This window comes from Melopsittacus undulatus, chromosome 3 (assembly GCF_012275295.1).
Source record: "Melopsittacus undulatus isolate bMelUnd1 chromosome 3, bMelUnd1.mat.Z, whole genome shotgun sequence".
NCBI lineage: Eukaryota > Metazoa > Chordata > Aves > Psittaciformes > Psittaculidae > Melopsittacus > Melopsittacus undulatus.
In genome coordinates, this window is record NC_047529.1 from 73,779,565 (window position 1) to 73,802,581 (window position 23,017).

The window sequence follows — 23,017 nt, forward strand, 5'->3', positions numbered from 1 at the left end:
GCGCGGGAGAGCGGCGCCGCGCCGCGGGGAGCCAGCTCCCTCCGCGAGAGCGGCGGCTGGGGCGGAAGCGGCAGGCCCGGTGAAGGGGGGCGGGGCTAGCGGGGAAAAGGGCCAACGGCGTAACACACCGCCTGCGGCCCGCCCCTCCCAGCGTCGCGGGGCCGCGCCCCCGGGCGGGCCGTGAGGCGGTGTGGCGGCAGCACCGCCCGCCTTCCCGGGGCCCGGATGTGCTGTGCGGCTGTGCGCGGTAGCGCCCCCTATGGGCGCGGCGGTTCGGGGCCGCTCTCTTCAGTCTGAGGCCGTGTGAAGCTCCCTTGGGGCGCCGGGCTGGGCCGCAGGTACTTAGCTGTCCTCGGCACAGCGGCTGCGCCTCTCGCTCACTGGCTTGGCCGTGGCTGCGCGCAATGACCGCTGCCGCAGGGGTCTCGGCCGCCGAGGGAGCAGCCCGGTAACCTAGACAGGAGTTCTGGGCTCGCAGCCGGCCCGACGCCGCAGGGCTCGACTACGGCGGTGGCGAGCCGTGCCTGAGCCGGCGTGGCAGTGTGGGCTCCGGGCACACGGCGGGAGGTACCGCCGGTACGGATTCTCCCGGAGGCTTGTGGAGAACGGCCCGTTGTGCTGCGTCGGCCCTGCTGTGGCAGCCTAACTCAGCAAGTGTTCTGCCACCGTCCGGACCTGATGCAACACCACGTAACGCACAGTAAGAAGGGTACGGGTTAACTCCGTACAAGAAAGAATAGGCAAGAGCTCACTTGTCTCTTCAGCCCCCTTGCTCTGCATGGCTCTCTTGGCTGTGTTTTCCTGGACGTGCTGTTCCCCTGCAGTACACTAACAAAATTCCCTCCAAGCTACTTTGTCTTCTGGAGAGAGTCTGACATCCCTGACAAAGTAAAGTGCCTATGAAGAATGCAATTGTCTTCTTCTAGACCTTTTGGACCACCTGATCTGATTTAAATCCTGCTGAGGTGGCAGTCCAGCACTTGATGTTTCGTTTTATCCTTCTTCCCTTACTCCACTTTCCACCTTCCTCCACAACTCTTCCAATGTTTCTCTTCCGAGGTTGCTGTTGCCAACTGCTCTACCTCCCTAAGCACCTCAGCCTTTCTACTTTCTAAGGTAGTTATACTCTGAACTGCGGAGATTCATCTTTGCTATTTGACATACACAGTGTATCCTTTTGCTGCTAACTAAAGTTCCTGAAAACCACTGATATGTTAGCTTTATAGTTAAAATAACAGACAAAAGGATCTTCACAGAAATGTGCCATTATCAAGCTTTTAGAATCCCAAGTGATTAAACCACACAGATTGTTCACATTTCTCAGCTAAGATTCCTCAAAATAAGCTATACAGAAAAAATAATTATCTTTTTTTTGTATAATATCTAATTATGCTTTTACAGACTTAGATAAGGCAAACTAAGCATCATAGGTCACTTAATTGGAGCCACTGTCACATCAGTATCTCTGCAAGTAAAATGAATGTAGCCTTTCCTCCACAGCTAAATGGCACACTCCAATTCTATTAGTTTTACAAAGCCATTTATAGAAAAGCTTTTTAAATCACTAGCAGATGATTGGGTTCAAGTGCCTTTGCTTCTTAAAGATTGAGTGATTGTATTAGGGCACTGGCATTTGATAGATTAAAGTATGTATATGGCTGTAATTATGAAGTTCTTTGTAAGTTAGTGTAAGGACCTAAAACATTTTTATTGTCAAAATAATTTTGGCATTTATGTCTAAAAGTAATCTGAACTTGTTAATTTAGTTGAGTTGCTATTTTATTATTTAATTTTTTGCAGCAGGAGCACTCTTTCAACATTAATGGGGATCATTTGGCTGCAACAATCTGTATAAGACACAAAGAATAATACAGGGAGGAGGCTTCCTAGTATGGACTGTTTCCAGTTGTCCAAATACCAGACAATTCTGGAATAGGTAGCTGTTTTGGAAAACAGGTTGTTGAGTCTGATTTCTAAGCCCATACCATAAACTTCCCTTTTTGCTTTGTGTTAGGTTCAGTGACTGAGCAGATAGAATAGGAGTGACAGGACATGTAGCAAACTCATTTCTAATTCACAAGGTCTACATATGGGAGAATCATCTTTGCCTCAGGGAGTCCCAGTACAATGTTTCTGTGTTTGGCTGTGAGATCTCTCTTCTACTCCAAATTGGCCCCTTGCAAACTTCCAGGCCAAGGAGAGATCAGCTGTGGCAGAACACTACCTGTTCCCACCAGGGAAGATTTAGAATCTACTGAGATTAAAAAAATGGACTAAAATCTTTTAAGTGGTTTTCCAATGAGGATTCATTTTGTTTGGCTGGAGAATATGCTGTTTGCTACAGGGTGAACTGAGAAAAATAGTATTGCTGCATGTTTGTAAGCTATATTCTCCATATACACACTTCAGTGCAACTGACCCAAACAATGACACCATATTTCAGTTTGGAGTTACTTCGGTTTTGAACAGTCTGTATTACAGCATTTTCCAGAGCTCATACTAGATGTGCAAAGAAGAAGGTTTATGGCAAAATACCCACCAAAATGTATTGTTAGTGATACGCTTAGCTATAGTAGATTCAGCTTTTGGTACATTAAAAACTTGATTTAACTGCCTTGAATGATGATTTAAGCAGAGCACGAAGATGAACTTTTCTGGGCTTTTTAGGTAGTGTACCTTTTATTCTGTCTTTTTAATGTACTTTTTTAGGATCAGAGCTCTGAACAGCTAAGAGTTAAGCTATTCTTCACCCAGTGCCTAATCTTACTGTATTTTATTTTCTGTGAAGCAACTATGAGATGACAGATACTGATATCAAAACAGCCATCCTTTTAAGAGATCAAAGTCAGAGAAAATCATCATCATCATAGGAATGCCAAGTCTGATGACCCAGATGGAAGGAGGTGCAAGGTTATTTTGCTGCCCGTAACAGCTCTTCAAGTCAGAGCCAAACTATACATCAATAAAACACTATGTTTAAGGGAACTTGTTCTGTCCTGAGTCTTTAGTGGAAAGATAAGCAGATTAAGGCTAGAAACAAATAGGGATGTTTTAAAAAACCCTGCTGTCTCAGGCTTTAGAGCATTTTATTGTTACTGCCTGATCTTTTTAGAAAAAAAAAAAACAAAAACAAAACAACAAAACCAACCCAAAACCAAAGAATCCTTTGGAGGTAGGGTACAGGGTACTTTATTCCCAGGCAGAGAATATTTTGAGAATGGTGTTAACACTTGTAAATGAAAGAAGTTCCTGTTCTGTTTTTCTAAGAGCATCTTTACTTTGTGTAGAAGCAACATTTTAATGCAAATCTAACCACTTTACAGATGCTTGTTCCAAAACTTCTGTAAGTTTCTGCATGTATGTTCTGTATGTTAGAGTTTATAACCTCTTTCCAACCTTGATGTTTACATTCTTGCAATTTTGAAAAACACCCATTTTGTCATATGGTCAGGTTTCACCTGCTGCTGATTTTACCTACTGAAATGGCACCCATGTTTCAAAGAACTAACCTCCCTGCCTGTGCCATCTTGGAACCAGATGACCTTTAAGATCCCTTCCAACCCAAACCATTCTATGATATTATGATTCTGTGATTCTATGAATCTGTGATTCTCTGTTCTACCAGTCCTGCTGGGATTGTTTCTCCATCAAAAGGGCATCCGACATTTAAAGCTATGAGATTTTCCATAGCTTTAAATCCTTTCTCCATAGAGCCATGCAGGAGACCATAACAATGAGGGGGTGGTATTTTCTTCCTTGTATACCAGGAGAGCACCTTTTCAAGGAGTATCCAGCAAGCAAACAGCAGATCCAAAGTAATGTTAGTCACCTCAATGTGGTCATTGTGGTCCCTCCTGCACTTCTGTGCAGGCACATTCTGTAAGGGAAAATAACTTTCTCATCAACCTCCCAAAGTGTGTTGTGTCACCACTGAAATGTGTATGAGATCGTGGCTGGAGACATCCAATATCTGTGGAGTATTTAATAATATTTCTCTGTGTAAATTTCCACAGCGGAGAATGAATAATACCTTTCCCATATCATTCACCATTGTGCCTGCTCAGTTTTCCCGGATTTCTCCTTTAAGCTTTTAATTTGTATATATCTATCATAGTCTTTGTAAAAGTTGCCCATTTTTAAAATTGCCCCCTTTTCTCTTTCATCCAAATACATCAAATGTTTGAAAGGAGTGCACAGTCAAATGAAAACCTCTAAAGGAAAATTTCTTCAATTAAAACAATCAAAGTAGAAGATATTGTAAAGGAGAAACCTTTGACTCATATATGATTTTGGCAGACTTCTGCATGAGATTTCATCTCCACATCTCAAAATGGGGAGGGGGCACCTACTGTCACCACAGAACAGCTGTATTTATTTGGTAGGTTCCAGAGAAGCTAATGAAGTGCAGGGAGGGTGACTTTTCATATGTACCTCAGCACTTCAAAAGCCTGAGCAGCTGTTCAAATCCCACCTCTTTAAATTTTAAAACTATCCGTTTCTTTCAAAGGGAGGGGATGTCTTCTGCTTGCATGATATTATAAAATTAATCTCTTCTTACAGAAATTAAAGTTCCTTTTAGAGTCTTTCAATGTTTAACTATACATCCCTCTGGTCTTGCTGCTATATTTATTTACAAATTACTCATGACAGTGTGTGTATCCTCTTTTATAAATATATTCTCTACAGTGTCAGAGAGTCAGGAGAAGTAAGGGAGTTTAACTTTTCTTTGTGCTTTTTGGTACTATCTCACATACATAAGTCTTTATAAAGTTATTTAAATATTGATAACTTCTTTGAAGTATGATAAGGTTATATTCAAATTACTTTTTCTTAATTATTTGGGTTATCATTGTAGTCCCTCAATATCTTTCTTTGTTTTGAAACCCTAAAATTTAAATTACAGAAGCCCCAGCTAGTCTGAAAACAATCTTACACCTTCTTCACTGCCTTTATTTACTTTAGCTCCTGTCTGACTGAAACCTTGATCAGTTCTTATTGTTCTGGTACTTCTCACTCTTTCCTCTTGCTTCCTGAATGTGGAAGTGCAGTGTAACTTGCTGATGGAAGAGGATGTTATCCCTTCCCAAGGGATCATTATTCAACTGGATAATGATTGCTCTCTGGGAAAGGTTGTTAATGGCCACTTCGGGAAACTTCTGGCACATTAATGCATTTGTCAGATATTGGTTACAAGGTGGGAAGAGGTGCTGAAAGCAGAATTTCACCTCTCACACATACTCACTCCTTCCTTTCCCTATTCTCTCCTTTTAGCTGTATATATAAATGTATCTTTTCCATTTACTTAAATTTTAGTTTCCATCTTACTATTTTTTCCTTTAACAGTTTTCTGTTATAATCTGTTACTTAAGGATTTTAATTTCTCTCTTTAACCTTTCTTTCCATGTATTTCTTCCTCACAGTAGTGATACAATCCTCCACAATATTGATGTTCTTGGGATTGATACTCTAACTAGACTTTTCCTTATGCTTTGGTGCCTTTTCTGTTCTGGATTCATGGGTTTGTTATTTCAAAGTGTGATTCTGCCTCTTGGTCAGAATTTGAGTTAGCCCATTCTTTTAGCTATCTTCCATTAAGATCAGTTTCCCAAGGATTTGAGTCCCTTCCTTTTTGTCCATGGTGATGTGGGCTGCTCTTGATATGTTAAGATACATAAAATGTAAAACTCTATTTGTTTAAAATAGCAATAATCTAGCTTATTCCTTTTTCTTAAAGTCCTCTAGATCAAAAACACCCCAGTGTGCTTTCAAATCTTATTTTGTTAGAAGCAACATTGTTATGACATTTCTTTGATGTTTGAGGTATAGGAGGGATATTAAGAATGCTGTATGCTCCATCTGTGGTGGCTGGAGGAAGGAGTCTGATAAATAAGGTCTCTTTATATATATATGTATATATATATAGCTTTGCTCTAATATGTTTTACACTCTCATTTCTTCACACTTTCTAGTCTTTATGTGTGTGTGGGGGGGCGTTATGTTTTTTTTTTCTTCTGAACATCTTGACTTATTTTGAAGATCTATTCCCAATTACATCTCTTTATCCACACATTTTCAGAGAAGCTGGGAACCAAGCATGATGAAAGGACATGCAGTAGCCATATCTGCCCATGAAAGTCCCATCCCACCCCTCCGAGCAGAGCACCAGGCAGGGCTCGGAGGTCTGGACCAATGGCCCATGGCCAGGGACAGGAAGGGCTGCAATGTGGTGGGGCTTCAGCTCTGGCCAGCCCTATGGCACAGCCCCAGATGAAGGCAGCTCCCATGGGACAAGGTCGGCCCTGGCTGTATCTGCCCCTCTGGCAGCTGGCTCTGACACCCACAGCCAAACCCCTGCTTACCTTTAGGTAATTGATCCCACTTCTATGTCCCCAGCTTACATATATTGTTGTAAAATCTAGAATAATAGCTGAGGAGTATAATTTTGCATCTATATTAGTGTTTTGGGGAGCATAAACTATTTTGAAATACAGTAGTATTTTCAATGCACTACCATTCCTATTCACATATACAACATACACAGAATTGGAAGGTCTTCTGCTTGCATTAAGAGACTCAAGATGTCAGAGAAGAAAGATGTAGTTTTCCTGTTAGTGTATAAATAATTCCTGAAGCAAAGCTCTTACCATTATAACTTCCTGCTAAACTTGACTCAGTTAGCAAATGCTAATAACCATCCTATAATGTAAAATCAATAAATGTTATTTGAACTAAGCCTATTTGAGCGGGGTGGAAACATACTTAATTAGCACACATTCAAATGTTCTAAAGAAATTACATATCTTTGGTTTTGAAACATCATGTCCTGTTCCAGTCATTTTATAGTGACTATATTTGGTAGAATTGGGGGTAAGCCTATATAGTACTACAGCTCTCTGAATTTAAGTGGAATCATTGCCAAGTACTTTATTTGTCCCTGTTCCTTCTAGAAAAAGGTTCAGATCTTATAGTTCTTTAGTCATAAAACGAGCTTATTAGAAACTGGCAGGATGGAATGAATATATGTGCATAAATAGAGACAGTTGCATCTTTTGCTATCCACGCTTTTTTCATGTAACTGCTAACTTGTATGTGCCCTTTTATGTGCTTCCCACCAAAGCCCTTCCTTTGCCAGGATTTGTGTCTGTGACAGAGTAAAGAGAATACTCTGAGTGCATGAAGTGTGTATCTCTTTTTTTGGAGGGTGAAGTAAAAGCAGCTCTTTGTATCATTACTTTTCCCATGCTCCTTTTCTTTCAGGCTAAGAGGGATTAGAAAGTATAGCTGCCCCTCTGACTTGAAAGGCTGTGTCCTGAATTGGTATCTCCTTTGTACTCCCTATTAGATCAAACAACAGTTGCAATAAAAAGCAATGCTGATTCTTTGCAGGAGTCCTGTACTGCTATTACCTGGCTAAAGTGGCAGCCTTGAACTCCTAGCTTGAACAGGTGCTAGAAAGTAGTAGGCTATCTCATCCTCCTTCTCCCCATCCAGAGAGGTATGTACTAGTAGGTTTCTTCATGGCCTGCTTTGGAAAATGTTTAGGTAGTACTTGTTTTTATAGGTGTTTGAGAGATGGAGGGGACAAGCCTCAGACACAATCCCTGTAATTCTTTCGAGGAGGATCTCCTACAGGTAGAGGAAATATCACTGGACAGCACAGCAGGGCTTGCTGGAAGCATACAGCATGCTCATGCTTGCTTCTCCAGTTACAGCTCATTGCTGAGTAAGAGCAGAAGATTCTCATACCACTTTCAGTTCATTCCAATGAGAATTACTGCAACCCTGGCAAAATGCCTTGGACGAGGACAGCCAAGAGTGGGCCGAATGTACTTCAAACGTCACTTGCTTGTATTTGAGCATCATACTCCAGCCATTCAAATGACTGAAGACTTAAAAAAACAGCTGAGAAAAAGAAACCCCAAAATAGTTTAATGAGATTTTGCAGACAGACAATGAAATTATTTGTGTAGTTTGATCTTGATCTTAGGAGAGGATGCTTTGAATGAAAAACTACTATATTTTATATGAAAGAAAAAACAGAGGCAACAGCTACCTTTGATGTACAACCTTTTTTTTCAATACAGGTTTTTTGGTATTATCTGTATACTGCAACAGCAATTTATATATTATTGAACACCCAAATACACTAAACAGAGAGGATGCACTCAAAGTGGCAGATCCTTGCTTTTTTGAATGAGGCATAGTGAAAAGGAGGAAGGAAACTGTAAGAACAATAGGTCTGGTCCCATTTTCCTCTTCTCTTTATATAGAGATTTTGAAGGAAGTGAAATGGCTCTGTTTCCTCACATCTGACCTGTGAGAAAAATAGGCTGTGCAGTCAGTTTTTAGCTTGGGAACACATACAAACTCTACTTCCCAGTAACAAAATAAAGGAAGTGTATTCCTTAGAAAGTAAGTGAATGAAAAACTGCCTGCATTTCTTCTGGTGTGAGATACTAGATTTTCCACCTTCTGTTTGCCTCTATGATGGAAACATTCTGATCTGCAGTAACCAACTAACTGATGTACCAAGTCTTTATTGATGACTACTTGCTATTGTGAGAAGCTGTTAATACTGAGGATAATTTCTGGTTTTGCTTAGAGAATCTTTGGTTAATTGATAGAATGGGGTCAACAATACAGCCTTGGTACTTTAGTTTATTTGTCTCTTAGCCTACAGCTGTGACAAATGAACTACTATTTTGCCATGTCTTTAGCCATCTAAAAGTTAGTTGCCATCTCTGACCTACTTATTGAAGCTCTCCCTACAGTGGTGCTTTTTGGAAGGTGAGGTATTTATCTGTCTTCTTTACTGTACAAACATAACTATGTATACATGCAGAGAGTTAGTAAAGTAACTAACTTGAAATTGACACCTTATTTTCAGGTAGCTAAATTCTGGTGAGATGAATGTCAATGTAAAGTGTACGTACAGGTAATACAGTTTAAAATTCTTCCTGAAAATTAGGGATCTTTCAACTCCTACCCAAAATTTTAGCCACCGCACTTTACCCAGTGGTTTATTAAATGCTTCTTAGCTTTTCAGGGACATTGTTGATTGTTCTTTATGCAGTTCACCACAGTCCTATTTTGCTAGCATGTGCAGATAAACAGTTTCCCATGGCTAATGTACATCCTGGTGCAACACTGGCCATTTGAAACAGTGTGCATCATGGTCAGTCTTCTGAAAGCTGCACTTGAGAAGGTGTTAGCTGAGGTCAAGGGAGGTCTTCTAAAGGATTAGAGCATGAAAGGTCACAACCCACCCTTTTAAATAAAAACAAGAGGTTAGGCTCTGACTACATTTTTCCATCAGACCTCTCTTCCCCTTTGCTTCCACTGGCGTGTGAAATAATTCAATAGGACGAAAGGGGAAAAGTTGGGTTTGCATGTGTCCCTTAGTACTAGGCAGAACTGACCCACAGCTGAGCCACTGGTCAGTCTGATGATCAGTTGCTTTTGATTTCTCCAGTTTTTCTCCACACAGAGGACTTCTGTCAAGTGTCCTCTTATGGCTTCAGCTATGTGACTAAAATAACTGAGAAAAAGTCCTTGTTCTGTTTTTTATTTCCATTTTAAGACCCACCTCTCCTGAATGTACTCTTGAGAAAAATGGCTAATATTTCCTCTGTACCTTATCCCAAATACTGTACCTGTGCCCACATATATGTTTTCTTTCTGACGGACATGCATACCTTGGTTATGTAGCTGGGAAGTTCGTCATCTTACACTGACTTACTTTGCTTAGTCTATGATGCAACTGATTGTCTAAAGAAAACAATAAAATTACACCTCCCATTTCTATTTCCTGTTAGCACTGTAATACAGTTATCTATATTTTTAGAGCAGAAATACATATATAAGTTCTGGAATCATTAGCACCTCCCCCCATATTTGTTTCTGCCAAATTTGCAGACCATCAGAAGCATACTTCCATGTCATCTAATATTATTTTATAAGCTTCTATTAAATTCAAAATGGAGATGAATTTTTTAGAATGGAGTAATATGCTGGTTCCTAATAGTGGAAGGAAATTATTGAAGCTAATCTAAATTTACATAAGGAAGGTTTGGATTCAGAGGAAGTACATTGGGAAGTTTCTGTAACAGTTCACAAAGAAAGCACTTATATGTGTGCAAGAGAGCTTTTGTGCTTCCTTCAGTAAACATAAGGGAAGAGAGATTAATTTGTGCTATTTGTATGACAGAGAACAAATAATATTTTGCTTGAAAATATGTTGTCACAAAGCTTTGAGAAGCAAATATATATATATGTGTAACACATTTACATAGGTTAGCTAGGAACCAAACAAGAAGATGATTGTACTTAATTTTCTTGATTATGTTTTTAAATCTAAGCTTCTCCAACATGTCAGAGATGCTTGGACAAAATTTCCTTGAGGAAAAAAAAAAAGGGTAAGATTTTTCCCAGAAGCTTGGGATTCACAATTAGAGTTAACTTTGCAGATGAAACTTGCATGAAAATTCATTAATGTTAGGTGTTACACGGAGGAAACCGGCACATCATTTGAAATCAAACCATATGATGTGTTTAAAAGTGTAAATTAATTTGATGTTCTTGTAGTATTTCCCTGGTAGATATTTGTCTACTGTTGAAATCAGGATACAGTTTGACCTTCTACACCATGACAGAAATTCCCTCATAGGCTATTAGGTTAATAGGTGAGAACATTAGCAGTGCACTATGGAAAGATGTGTTGAGAGTCTCATTGTTGTTCTGTGTTGCAGTTTCAGTTTTGAATAAAATTATTTAGAATCAAAAGACCTATGGCTGCAGTTCCAGTAAAGTTTCATCAGTTACAAAATTTAATCTCATTTGGATTTCAGAGCTGGCATTTTATCTTGAAACCAGAAAAGAATTCTTAAAAGACATTTTATATGTAAATTTGACCGCCAAAATACAGTTACCCATACACAGGAACCAATAAAGTGCTCCTGTACTTGACTTCAAAATACAGTATAAATTCAGTGTAATTGTGAAAATTATCAAATGATCCAGTGTTCGCTTTAAACATGGGTTTTGAGCTAAGAACCCAAAATGCAGACTAGCAAAATTACAGGTTTATCCCTAAAAAATGCTTATAAACAGGTTTTTTGTATTAAATCGTTATTAACTGTCATTAACCTAGTGATTAAGAAAGTTTTCTTATGTTTTTTTAGCCAACTATAAGCTTCTGTGAACCACGCTTGCATGGCCAGCAGGAGGTCTTGACATTTCACTAAAAAAAATTTCAGTGTAATGACTTTTGCCATGATAATATTTTGTATGTTAAGTAAATGCATTCTGACAAATGTCAATCCACAGGTCCATTTCAATAAAATTTCCTTCAGGACAAAATGTGATGTACTTCTGTCATGAGTCATTATAAATGCCTGAGATTTAGGAAGGAAATTTATATGAAAGTAATAAATAAAGATATTACACCTACAGCTATATTTGATGTGGATGTGAATAATAATTCTATATTACTGTAACTGTCATCTCCGCTACTGTTTTTTGACATCTTTATGCAATGCCAGTATTTTTTGTTTTTTTCTGAAAAGTCCCCAGAATGTCAATATGTATGTATATGTGGAGAGGGAAAGGGAGAAGGGACGGTGATTTTATTTCTATGACGCATACCAAACAAGTGGACAGAGGGACTAAATGATTCAGCTGTTACCATGCTGGCTGGAAATCAGGAGATGTACTGGAGTTTCCTTGCTACAAGAGATTTTTTGATACCAGGAATCTGAGGAAGTAATTAGTCTTCATGTTCCTCTCTCTCAAATATTCAGCTGTTATAGCAAAGAACACTACAAAACACACTAAATACAATCAGCTATTTATATGTTTCTTTTTCTCTTTGTAAACTGTCTCCACTTTCTGATGCTCTGCTCCCTCAAGACATAACTGCACATCCTCTTCACATCCTCTCGTGCAGAAAAGCATCTCCCAAGCCCAAATTAAACCCCCTACTAATTCTGATTTTGTGCATATTTAGGGAGGGTTTGATTTCAGTCTTACAATTTTTAAGTAAGTACTCTCAGACACATGATTAGGGTCACCCCATAGTTCTTAGAATGTGTGCTATATATATGTATAACTAACATTATGGGCACAGTCTTTTAAGCTGCACTGATACAGCATTATTCCATGCAAAGGTTTATTCTTCAGTAAGGTGTAGAGCAAGTGATTTTGGTGATTCACATCAAGACTTTAAGTATTCCTTCTCTTTTATGTTCAACTGTAGTAAAGATTTACAGGCTTATTTAAGGAAGAAGCAGTATTACATTGTTGGAATACTTAGTGAATAAGGGTATGATGCCCTCTGAAGTAAGTCCCCTCCTAGACAGGCACAGGTGAGTAACAGTGTGAGTCACTGTATGAGTTCCATTTACCTCAATGAAAGTGTTCATTCCAGAGTCAAGACTGTCAGCAGTCACTGTGGGTTTCAAGTTTACTACTTGAAATCTTCAACTCATGCAAAGACGTATTTTTCAGCCTGGGCTGAAGTGGCTTTACAGCTTCATGTTGAGTCACAACCCTACAGTGGTTTGCATAATGTGGCACACCCATGTTGCAAAGTGACTCACTGCAGGCCAACAGCACAGATACCTGATGGGGCTGGGCTAAGGCAAGGCACATATGGACACTCCTGGTTGAATCACAGCATTGTAGTTTCTCTCCACTTTGGAGACCACAAGGAGAATCTCTGGCACTTTGCACAGGTAAGAGTTGTTACTGTTAAAGCCAAGGGGTGGGACACAGTCACCTCCAGCAGGAACTCATGTCTGCTAAATCAACAAGTCATACAAAAATGTGTTGAAATAACAAAGTAAGATCTGGACTGTATAAGAAGAGAGATAAGATGATCTCTTCTAGCAGTGAAATCTGAAATCACAGTGGCAGTTCTAGTGGCTTTTAGCTGGGGAGGATCTCAACAGAAAACTTTGTATGCACATTTGGTGCATATGTCTGCCTATTCACAAGCACATATAATGCAACAAAAATTCAAGAGAGCAGTATTGTACAGAACAAGTATTGTACAGAACAAGAACAACAGGGGTTATCAAGTTATATTAGTCAAGTAAGAATATTCAGTCAACATATGCTGGCAACCAGAAGAAGAATGGCCATTACCTAGCAGATGACCTTGTAACATTCTCCTATGTTTTTCAGGCTTGGTCAGTGCTGCTATGTGCCTGTCTCTGGAGAAACCTGTTACAACAGGTATGTTTACAACATGTTTACTGTAAACATTAAATACTTTTACAAAACTAATTTCTCATGGGGTGACAAGACAGGCTTCATTCAGAATCAATAAACAAATACAGGTAGGAGGAGACAGAGAGGTAGAGCTGATGATGAAGTTTCATGACAGAGAGAGGTTACTAGTGCCTTCTTAGCAACATCTCTGTTTGGGCCTGTGTTCTTTAAGGCTGTTCTTGATGCCATAGGAAAAGAAGTGATGAAGCTTACATGATCCTATGTCAAATCACATAGCAAAATAGCTGATAGTACTGAAAAATGCAAAGTAGTAGTAGGGGGCGGGGAAAATAATCCTAATTGTCTGTAACAGAACAATTAATTACTACAACTTTGGAAATAGTTTTTAAACCTCCATGGATAGCACTCAACACTTTTCAAAACGTGAAGTAAGATGTTGGGAATGGGAACAAAACAGAAAACATCATTATGGCTTTGTATACCCACATGCTATCCCAGAAAATAGCATGGAACTATTTGAAAAATTATAAAGAACAAGAAGAAGAATCAGAAACATGGAAAGGCATTCATCTCACATGAGATTAAATAAAACTAGGGCTCTTCAGCTTGAAAATAAGATGAGTGATGGGAGAGCTATAGGCATGAATGTGGTGGAGAAAGAAGATGGAGTCATTACTTGCTCCAGTAAGTGCCAGGAGCCAGGAGAGAAACCAGGGGATCAACTGATAGATTTTGTTGATTATAATGTTTTCCAAATGCCTGCTCCTGGTCACTGCTCGAGGCAAAATGTTGGCTTAAATTGACTGTTTGATCACATCCAGTACATACCCTGTGGTGTTCTCAAGCTATGTTTTTTAAATCTTGTGTTGCACAATTCCTCTGTTTGGCTGCCTTCATGTAAAACTGTGCACCTGGGGGACAGTAACAGTACAATGAGACACCAAGAAAGGTCAAATCAGGATAGTCAGTTTTAAGGCAGAATCTCATGACTTTTGGGGAGCTGTCTTAGTAAATGCAGATAAAATACACAATGAATTATGAGTCCGATGATGACCTTAACCAGTGATATGAAATATGTATGAGCAATAGTTTCATGTCTGTCCTGTGGACTTGTAAAGGACAAATTTGCACTTTTTTCTTTTTTTTGTTAAGTATATTTTGTGGAAGCAAAATTACTGAAAATCACCATCTCCATAATTTTCACATTTCCTGCTCTCTGCTGCTGCCCCTATAAGGATATTGTCAGTCACATAGTCCTGATGCTGACCAGCTCATTTTCATACTTCAACAGCATCACTGTTCCCTTAATTATCATGATAACAGATGGCTTTGATTGCTTATTTACTTAGACTTATTTGAACATTACATGACAAAGAAGGGCCATGACATAAATAGTAATAGAAGCATACCATGTGTCGATAACCTCCCAATGTGTTTCTGGGGACCAATACTTGGGTGCATCCAACTTTCTTTTCAAAAGACAGAAAAAATGCATTTCCTCTAAAAAAAAGGGTTAAAAGAAAATTAGACAATTATCAGAGAAAGATTTGGGGATGTTGGTCAATGAGAAAATGAACACGAGCCAGCTGCAGTGTGTGCTTGCAGCCCAGAAAGCCAACAGTATCCTGGGCTGCATCAAAAAGAACATGACCAGCAGGTCAAAGGAGGTGATCCTGCCCCTCTACTCTGCTCTCGTGAGACCTCAGTTGGAGTATTGTGTGCAGTTCTGGTGTCCTCAACATAAAAAGGACATGGAACTGTTGGAACAAGTGCAGAGGAGGGCCACTAAGATGATCAGGGAACTGGAGCACCTCCTGTATAAATGTAGGATGAGAGAGTTGGGGCTGTTCAGCCTGGAGAAGAGAAGGCTGCATGGAGACCTCATAGCAGCCTTCCAGTATCTGAAGGGGGCCTACAGGGATGCTGGTGAGGGACTTTTTTTTTTGTTGTTAGGGACTGTAGTGACAGGACAAGGGGTAATGGGTTAAACTTAAACAGGGGAAGTTTAGATTGGATATAAGGAAGAATTCTTTACTGTAAGGGTGGTGAGGCACTGGAATGGGTTGCCCAGGGAAGCTGTGAATGCTCCATCCCTGGCGGTGTTCAAAGCCAGGTTGGACAGAGCATTGAGTGACATGGTTTAGAGTGAAGTGTCCCCGCCCATGGCAGGGGGGTTGGAACTTGATGATCTTAAGGTCCTTTCCAACCCTAACTATTCTATAGTTCTATGATTCTATGAATTACAGATTTTTGTTCATCTTTCTCAGATGTATAGCTGATTTGCTTCTTTTAAATTATGGGCTGCAATTCAAAACAGAAAAGAATTTCCAACATTGATTTCATCATCATTGGGTCGCAAAAGTTCCAATCTGTTACTCAAACATAAACCCATATATCCATAATAACAATAAAGCAAAGGTCTACATTATTTGTGCAAATGGTGTTCTGATGATTAAAAAAGCTAGAGTATGTGCATGACACAACTGAAAGCATGTTGTTAACAATAAGAACAGAAGATAAGCACTTCTATGCTGCTAAATAACTGGAATATTTGCCATATTTGCTAACACACTGATTAGATTCTCTTTTGAAAGGTTTATCTCAAATTTTCTTTAAAAGTCTATCCTTATTACTGTAGTATTTACCATTGTGTGGCCAACAAAATTAAGATCTTAGGAAAAGCATTATGCCTTAATGTAAGCAAGTATGCCATCAAATGCACAGAGCATCAGTGCTTTTCAGATACTACCTTTTTCTGAGAATTCTCCATTGTCTTTTGATTCAATTCAGACAGACTTAAATTTCATTAATTTTATTATTGACTCAGGAACATAGCCCTTTCAATCTTAACTTGTTTTCCTATCAGGGTTTGCTTTTTGAAGAATATCCCTTAGTGATGTTAAATACAGTTCCTCTGTTCAGGAAAATGTTTTGATACAGAAAGCAGTATGGGATTTTTTTAAATTTTTTTTTTTTACTAACCAAAGATTCTGTTACTGATATATAGTGTTTATTCAAGGAAAAGATAATCTTTTAATAAAAACACCAACATCAAAAAAATCCCTCAGAAAAGCAAAAGGCTTTGTACTCCAGTTAAACATCCCTAGAGTGGTAAAAAATGTGATCTTGGCATCATTTCCACTGTGCAAATCAATTTATCTAGCTGCAGGTTCTGCCAAACAAACCGTAGCAGAGCTTGTTGTAGTGGTTTAAGGTGCTGCTAGCTATTTATTCATCCTTACACCAGGAGTGGGAGAATGTAGTAAGGAACCAGACCTAACTGGCACAGCTCACAGCCTGCGAAAATATCTCTGCCTCACCTTCGGAAGCTAATGCATGAAAATGTGAATTGCAAGGGCTGGAAATAGCTTCTCATACCCGCTCTGCTTGAGGGGCAGTCATGCCTGATAAGGAGGTGGGAGAGACAGATGGGAACGGCAATGCCTTGAGCTATGCCAGTGAGAATTTTCCAGAGACATGTGGTGTGAGCCTTGCCTCTGACTAGTGGGTTGGCGGCAGCCTCACTGCTTTGTAGGAGTTAATGCAGCTCTTGCTTTTAATGCCTGTGTCCTTGAGAGAAGATGTAAATATGTCTGTGAGGTGAAGAGGAAGCAAGAAAGACAAGAGAAGTAGCAAATACTAAGATACAAGACAGAAGACAAAATACTGTATTCTCTCCACAATGTAGAGTGCAAGGATGTGGCACTGAATGAGAAATTAGATACACTGCAATGTGACTTTGCCAAAGGTACATGATGTTAACCTAGCTCCTTCACTTTCTCTGGAAGGAGTACTGCTTTCCTAGGAGAAAACAAGTATGAGCAGCCTTCCAGTATCTGAAGTGGGCCTACCAGGATGCTGGACAGGGACTCTTCATTAGGGACTGCAGTGATAGGATAAGGGGTATGACAGGACAAAGGGCAATGGGTTCAAACTTAAACAGGGGAAGTTTAGGTTACATGTAAGGAAGTTCTTCCCTATGAGGGTGGTGAGACACCTTGAACCGCTGTCTAAGGAAGTTGTGGCTGCCCCACCCCTGGCAGTGTTCTAGGCCAGGTTGGACTGGGCTTTGAGCAGCCTGGTCTAAGGTGAGGTGTCCCTGTCCTGGTTGGAACTAGATGATCTTAAGGTCCTTTCCAACCCTAACTGTTCTGTGATTCTAAGAAGAGAATATGTCATGGTGTCACCTGGGGAAGCCAGTGGAGATGGACGTGTATGAGGCATGGTACAGTAACATAAAGTGACTGAACCAACACAGCGTATTATGTTGAGATCTAAGTTAGAGAGTTTCTTAAGGGCTGGTCTTGGAAGGCATTTTACCTAACAAACTCACTAATCCTTTGTCATTAAAAGAAGGCGGTGCGCTGGTGAAATCCGTAGATCTGACAAGTCGCTGATGTGGCAAACAAAACGACACAGTCCTTCAAGTGGGAACGCAGGGGCCGAGGGGCCGGCGCCAGAGCCGGGACGCCCGGCGCACACAGCCGCCCAGCAGCCCCCCATGCTGCGGGCAGAACGGCCCCGGTGGGGGGACCCCTCCTGCCGCCAGCAACAGCACAGCCCAAACCGACCGAGAGCGCCGCACCAGGAAAGGCCTGCCCCTGTGGCGGCGGCCGCCCTGGAGTGCGAATAACCGCCGCCCGCCCCTTCGCCCTGCCTCCGCCTTCCGCCGCCCGCCCTGCCGCTACCGCCCCGCTGCCTGGCGGCGGCCTCTCCCGGCGATAGCGGCGACGACAGCGGGTGAGTGAGGCGGAGAGCGGGAGCGGGCCGGCAGTACTGCGGGGAGCTGTCCTTCCCTCCGCCCCGGGGGAAAGGCCCCTGCCCGAGCGGCGGCGGGCGGGCGGCCCGGGCGGCCCTGTTTCGCGGTAGGAGCCCCGGCCCTCCCGTGCCCTGCAAAGCCCGAGGGGTTGGGGGTGCCTCGGTGGAAGGGGCCCGCGCTCTGTCTCCAGGTGCGGTCCATCCGACCGAGGAGCCATCTTCTGCGGTATGGACAGGCTCTGCAGCGGGAGAGCTCGGTGCGGCGCTGCGGAGGTGTGCTGGGGCTAAATCACCGTGAGGTGAATTGCCAGCGGGTAACGAGAAGTTTGGGTGTACGGAAAAACTATGCTGACTTCCAGCAGCGTAGTGACATCGGGAATATTAGAGTTGGCAAGCACTCCTGATAGTTGGTGTGTCCAGTATATGACGGTATAAAGTAAATATTTCAGTGTTCTTAAAATACCTAGAATTCATTCTTTACGCCATACACAGCTATGGTTCTCTGATCTCAAAAGTCTTGTATAATAATGTAGAATTATTTTTTTAATTCTAAATATTACCATCTCAATTGGCAGTGTACGTAGCTGAGGTGAAATAATTTTAAAGAGATGTGAATTTAGAAAGGTAAAGAAAAAAGCCTTTAGAATTAAAAGAACATCTTTAATGAGAAGCTAGTTATGCTATTGTAATGACCAATATTAGAATTGGCAGTTTGACAAATTAATAACGATAGTGTAAGCTTTCTGGTAGATGGGTTGTATTTTCCGCAGTACTTGAAATGAGATGTTTTGTGCTCACTTAAACAAAACCTAGAACTTTATAGAATTCATGCAAGGCAATTGAAGCTGAGAAGCTCTGCTGCTGTGACATCCCAAGGCAGCCTTGCAGAGTGCCACGGCAATGCGTCTTGTTGCAATGTTTCCTGCTAGTCTGTTGATACCCACCTCAGTGTTGTTACTGTGCGCGAAGGATTAAACTGCAGTTTGATGGGGCTTTGCCTACAAACCCATGTTGATACTAAGCTTGCTCAGTGTTACATGTTAAAACCACATATTTTTGCTAGTGAATTTGGGATCTGAAAGTCAGATTCTGTTACAAAGGTTTTTTACCATTTGGATAGGTCAGGGGTCAGGAGATGGAACTATGTCACTTAGTTTTAACTCAATAAAAAAAGAAAGGGGAAGAGTTTGTGGTGCATCCAGATGTCAGTTTTTTAACTCTGCTTCTTTACCAGATCTGTGCAGAAATCCTGGTTTCTTGAACCACAGCAAGGGTCTTGGTGCTCACTGAGCCCTATCAGACACTCACTGCAGAATCTCTACCATCTTTGCTGCCAACTGCATCCTTAGCACCAGTAGAAGCTGCGTTTAATGCTTTATTTCGGGGGGGCCCAGTTCCTTGTGCTTATCTTGACACCAGATTTTGCCTAAGGAGTTCTACATGTAAGAGTTTCATTGTGTTTATTAGGCTTTGCACAGCATAAATCCCAAAACACCTTTCAGGTGCCTGCAGTTAACAGCTCTGGGTGCTTTACAGCCAATAGGGTTTTGTGTGACTGTAGTGTTGCCATCTACCAAGTTTCATATAGGCAAACTTGAGAGGCATTGGTGCATGTTGATGAAAATAGCCGTGTTTCACAGCAAGGGGGTGCACAGGGTGTTTGGCAGTGCAGTAGTTCCTTGGGATCACTCTGAATGGAAATAAATGTTGGCCGGCTTGGGAGACTTGTATAGTTTGTCTCTGGTTCAGTTCTGCTCTTGGTAGCAGGTATGTGGTAGCTGCTGTAGTTTCAGGTACTGCGTGCATCTACCTGCTGTTACCAGATGGATATTGAAATGTCTTGCCAGGATAATTGTAAAGCTGTGGCATGGTTTAAAAAAACAAATCTACCACATATCCCAGTGAGGTGTTAAAATAGAAGATGTTCCATTTTTATTGAGGGCACTGATGCAAAGTTGCAAGGCCTCTGAAGACCTGTGACATTTACAGGATTCTCTGATTCTGTGGCAGTCTACGCTCTTGCTTTAAAACAACTTCCTGCCCCTCCCCCACCCTCCCCCCCAGCCTCTCCACATTTCTCATATTTTGAGATTAGCTCCTTACATTTATGTTTAGAATGCACTGAGGTCATAGTTTCTGGTCACTTTTCCTCCAACATGGAGGTGTGGAGGCACTCTATCCATTCAAGGTTGAAATTTCAGTTATGCTGGAGCCATCTGTCTCCAGGGTACTGGGATTTACAAAGTGCTGTGACATTTCTGATGAATTGAGAATTGGCCAGGACAGCACAAAGGATTTATAGGTCTCCTAATAACTTTATCAAAATTTACCTTTTAGACCACAATGAACGTGGAACATGAAGTTAACCTCTTAGTTGAGGAGATCCGGCGGTTGGGAACCAGAAGTAAGTATTGTAATTTCTCTTGACCATACAGACAGATGTAGTTATGTTATACATACATGTCAAACAGATGTAGTCATGTTATATCAAGCTGTGAACTTGACAAATCTAATTAAGCAGGCTCAGATAACCTGAAAACATACATATACACTTAATGTTGGACTCTGTGGTGTTCCCTCTGTCCCATCCTGTAATGTGGTTCTGTTATGAAGTTAAATGTTTAAGCCCCTGCAGCACAGAGAATGTTGGCCTGAAATCCAGCTCCCACAAAAATAAAACTGCAAAGTGACCCTTTCCTTTAAGTTTCTAACACCTGCAACAGCCATCAAAGAAGAAAGCTACACTTTTTCCTTGCGTCTCCTTTTCCTTCCATCTCCTTCTACTAACTTCTGTACTTCAGAATTCATACACTTCTGTTCATCATGGTGTTTGGAATTGATCTGTATGCCTAGAACTGATCTAGGACTTACAGGTGTAGTGCTAACCTTCCTTACATTTGCTTAGGAGGTAGCTTTCTCTCTTACGATTGATTTTGAGTGTTAAAACTCCTCTTTCTTTAGAAATATTTGTGCAATTTGTGGATCATAGAGGCATAGAATGGTTTGGGGTGGGAGGGACCTTAAAGACTATGTAGTTCCAACCCCCTGCCATGGGCAAGGACACCTTCCACTAGACCAGGTTGCTCAGAGCCCCATCCAACATGGCCTTGAACACTGTCAGGGATGGGGCAGCCACAGCTTCTCTGGGCAACCTGTGCCAGTGCCTCACCACCCTCACAGGGAAGAGTTTTTTTCCTAATGTCTACCCAAGGTCTCCATTCTGTCAGCTTTAAAACCATTCCCCTTTGTCCAGACACTACATGCCCTTGTAAAAAGTCCCTCTCCAGAGGGGATGTGTTACCTGTTTGTATATTTCAGTTCTGATGCAATTGCCTTTGGTTCTATTTGTTTTTCAAAACCTAAGCAAGTATGTATGGTTTAGTGACATGGTTTGGTGGGAGGTGTCCTTGCCCATGGCAGGGGTTTGGAACTTGATGATCTTAAGGTCCTTTCCAGCCCTTACTGTTCTATGATTCTATGTACGTCTTGCATTTTGTGTGACTGCATCTGCCTTTTAGGAGTAACCTAGCCAATCTTAATATATATTTTCAAATTCTTGCTTTGCATGAGAAATAAATTCACATTGCAGCTTTTTTAATGTGAACCTTAAATATTAAAAAGTTGAAAAAATCGGGGAAAATGCTCCATTTATATTATTTTGAATTTATTTCCTTCTTATGCTTTGAGGAGGAATAGCCTGTGGGGGTAATAGGTTTCAGAAAGTCATCAGTAAAAATAAACATAACAGATACATGGTCCTTGATACGAGTCTCTGGAAAAAAGGGAAAGTCATACCAGACAGGAGTTCTGCCTTCTTTTTATTATCAGCATTCATAGTATGTTCCCCAGTACATTGGGAAACACCACGGGGTTTACTTTCAATGTTCTGACGGCATGTCACTTTGTTTCCCCAGTAATCTCCTAACTGAAAGAAAATCTGCATGTGTTTTCATGTTGTATCTTTGATTTAGATGCTGATGGACAAGTCAGCGTGAAATTTGGTGTGCTCTTTGCTGATGAAAAATGTGCCAACCTCTTTGAAGCCCTAGTGGGAACTCTTAAGGCTGCAAAACGACGGAAGATTATTACTTATCAAGGGGAGCTACTTTTACAAGGCGTTCATGATGACGTTGATATCATGCTGCTGCAGGACTGATGCAGTGTTTCAGCTATGCATTAATGGAATTGTTCAAGATGATGACTTGCAACGTCCTTTGAATAAGGCTGATCATTCTAATGTGTTTTGATGCATTTTCTACATCTTTATAGTCAAAAGGAAACTGTCCTATTTTGGAAAACATTCCCTTTTGTAATTCTTCCTAAAATTGTACTGTATGTGAGTAAGGTAATATATGGCGTATCTTTCCTTTTTTTTTTTCAAATCTCAGGTAAAGCTCTCAAATGTCTGATGGTTATTTTTCAAAATATGAAGAAGAGGACCAGTAATTTAATGTTTACAAATCAAAGCGTGCCATGAAAATGTAAAATAAAAGCACATGCTTAAATTTATGTAATTCTTACTGCTGTTGTTACTCTTTTTATTTGCAATCTGGAATGAAAGCAAACTGAATTGTGTGGTTCAGTTGATACACTGGAAGGAAGAAGTGCCATCCAGAAGGACCTTGACAGACTTGTGAGGTGGACTGATGCCAGACTTACGAAGTTTAACCATGCCAACTGCAAGGTCCTATACCTGGGTCGGAGCAATCCCAGGCACAGCTACAGGTTGGGCAGAGAAGAGATTCAGAGCAGCCCTGTGGAGAAGGACTTGGGGGTGTTGGTCGATGAGAAAATGAACATGAGCCAGCTGCAGTGTGTGCTTGCAGCCCATAAAGCCAACCATATCCTGGCTGCATAAAAAGGAACATGACCAGCAGGTCAAAGGAGGTGATACTGCCCTTGTGAGACCTCACTTGGTGTATTGTGTGCAGTTCTGGTGTCCTCAACATAAAAAGGACATGGAACTGTTGGAACAAGTGCAGAGGAGGGCCACGAGGATGATCAGGGGACTGGAGCACCTCCCGTATGA

General features: G+C 41.0%; 1 protein-coding gene across 6 annotated transcripts; it reads left to right on the forward strand.

The window, feature by feature from the left end:
* Positions 1 to 314: 314 nt before the first annotated feature.
* Positions 315 to 22,498, forward strand: ABRACL (ABRA C-terminal like). Of its 6 annotated transcripts, none has more exons than XM_031054076.2 (4): positions 316 to 709; positions 13,183 to 13,233; positions 20,326 to 20,392; positions 21,960 to 22,498. In XM_031054076.2, the coding sequence occupies exons 3-4, from the start codon at positions 20,332 to 20,334 to the stop codon at positions 22,142 to 22,144; spliced, it is 246 nt and encodes an 81-aa protein (XP_030909936.1). In that variant the 5' UTR covers positions 316 to 709; positions 13,183 to 13,233; positions 20,326 to 20,331; the 3' UTR covers positions 22,145 to 22,498. The 6 variants fall into 6 exon arrangements, with proteins under 6 accessions (XP_030909938.1, XP_030909936.1, XP_030909937.1 ...); XM_031054077.2 differs by having other exon boundaries at positions 316 to 700; XM_031054074.2 differs by lacking the exon at positions 316 to 709 and adding an exon at positions 11,610 to 12,731.
* The last annotated feature ends 519 nt before the right edge of the window (positions 22,499 to 23,017 follow it).

Excerpts from the sequence above, each read along its gene's own strand:
- ABRACL (XM_031054074.2), top strand. The coding sequence starts at position 12,387 with ATGAGTTCCATTTACCTCAATGAAAGTGTTCATTCCAGAGTCAAGACT. Across the intron at positions 12,732-13,182 it reads ATCTCTGGCACTTTGCACAG|GCTTGGTCAGTGCTGCTATG; the intron begins GTAAGAGTTGTT and ends TATGTTTTTCAG. Across the intron at positions 13,234-20,325 it reads GGAGAAACCTGTTACAACAG|ACCACAATGAACGTGGAACA; the intron begins GTATGTTTACAA and ends TTTACCTTTTAG.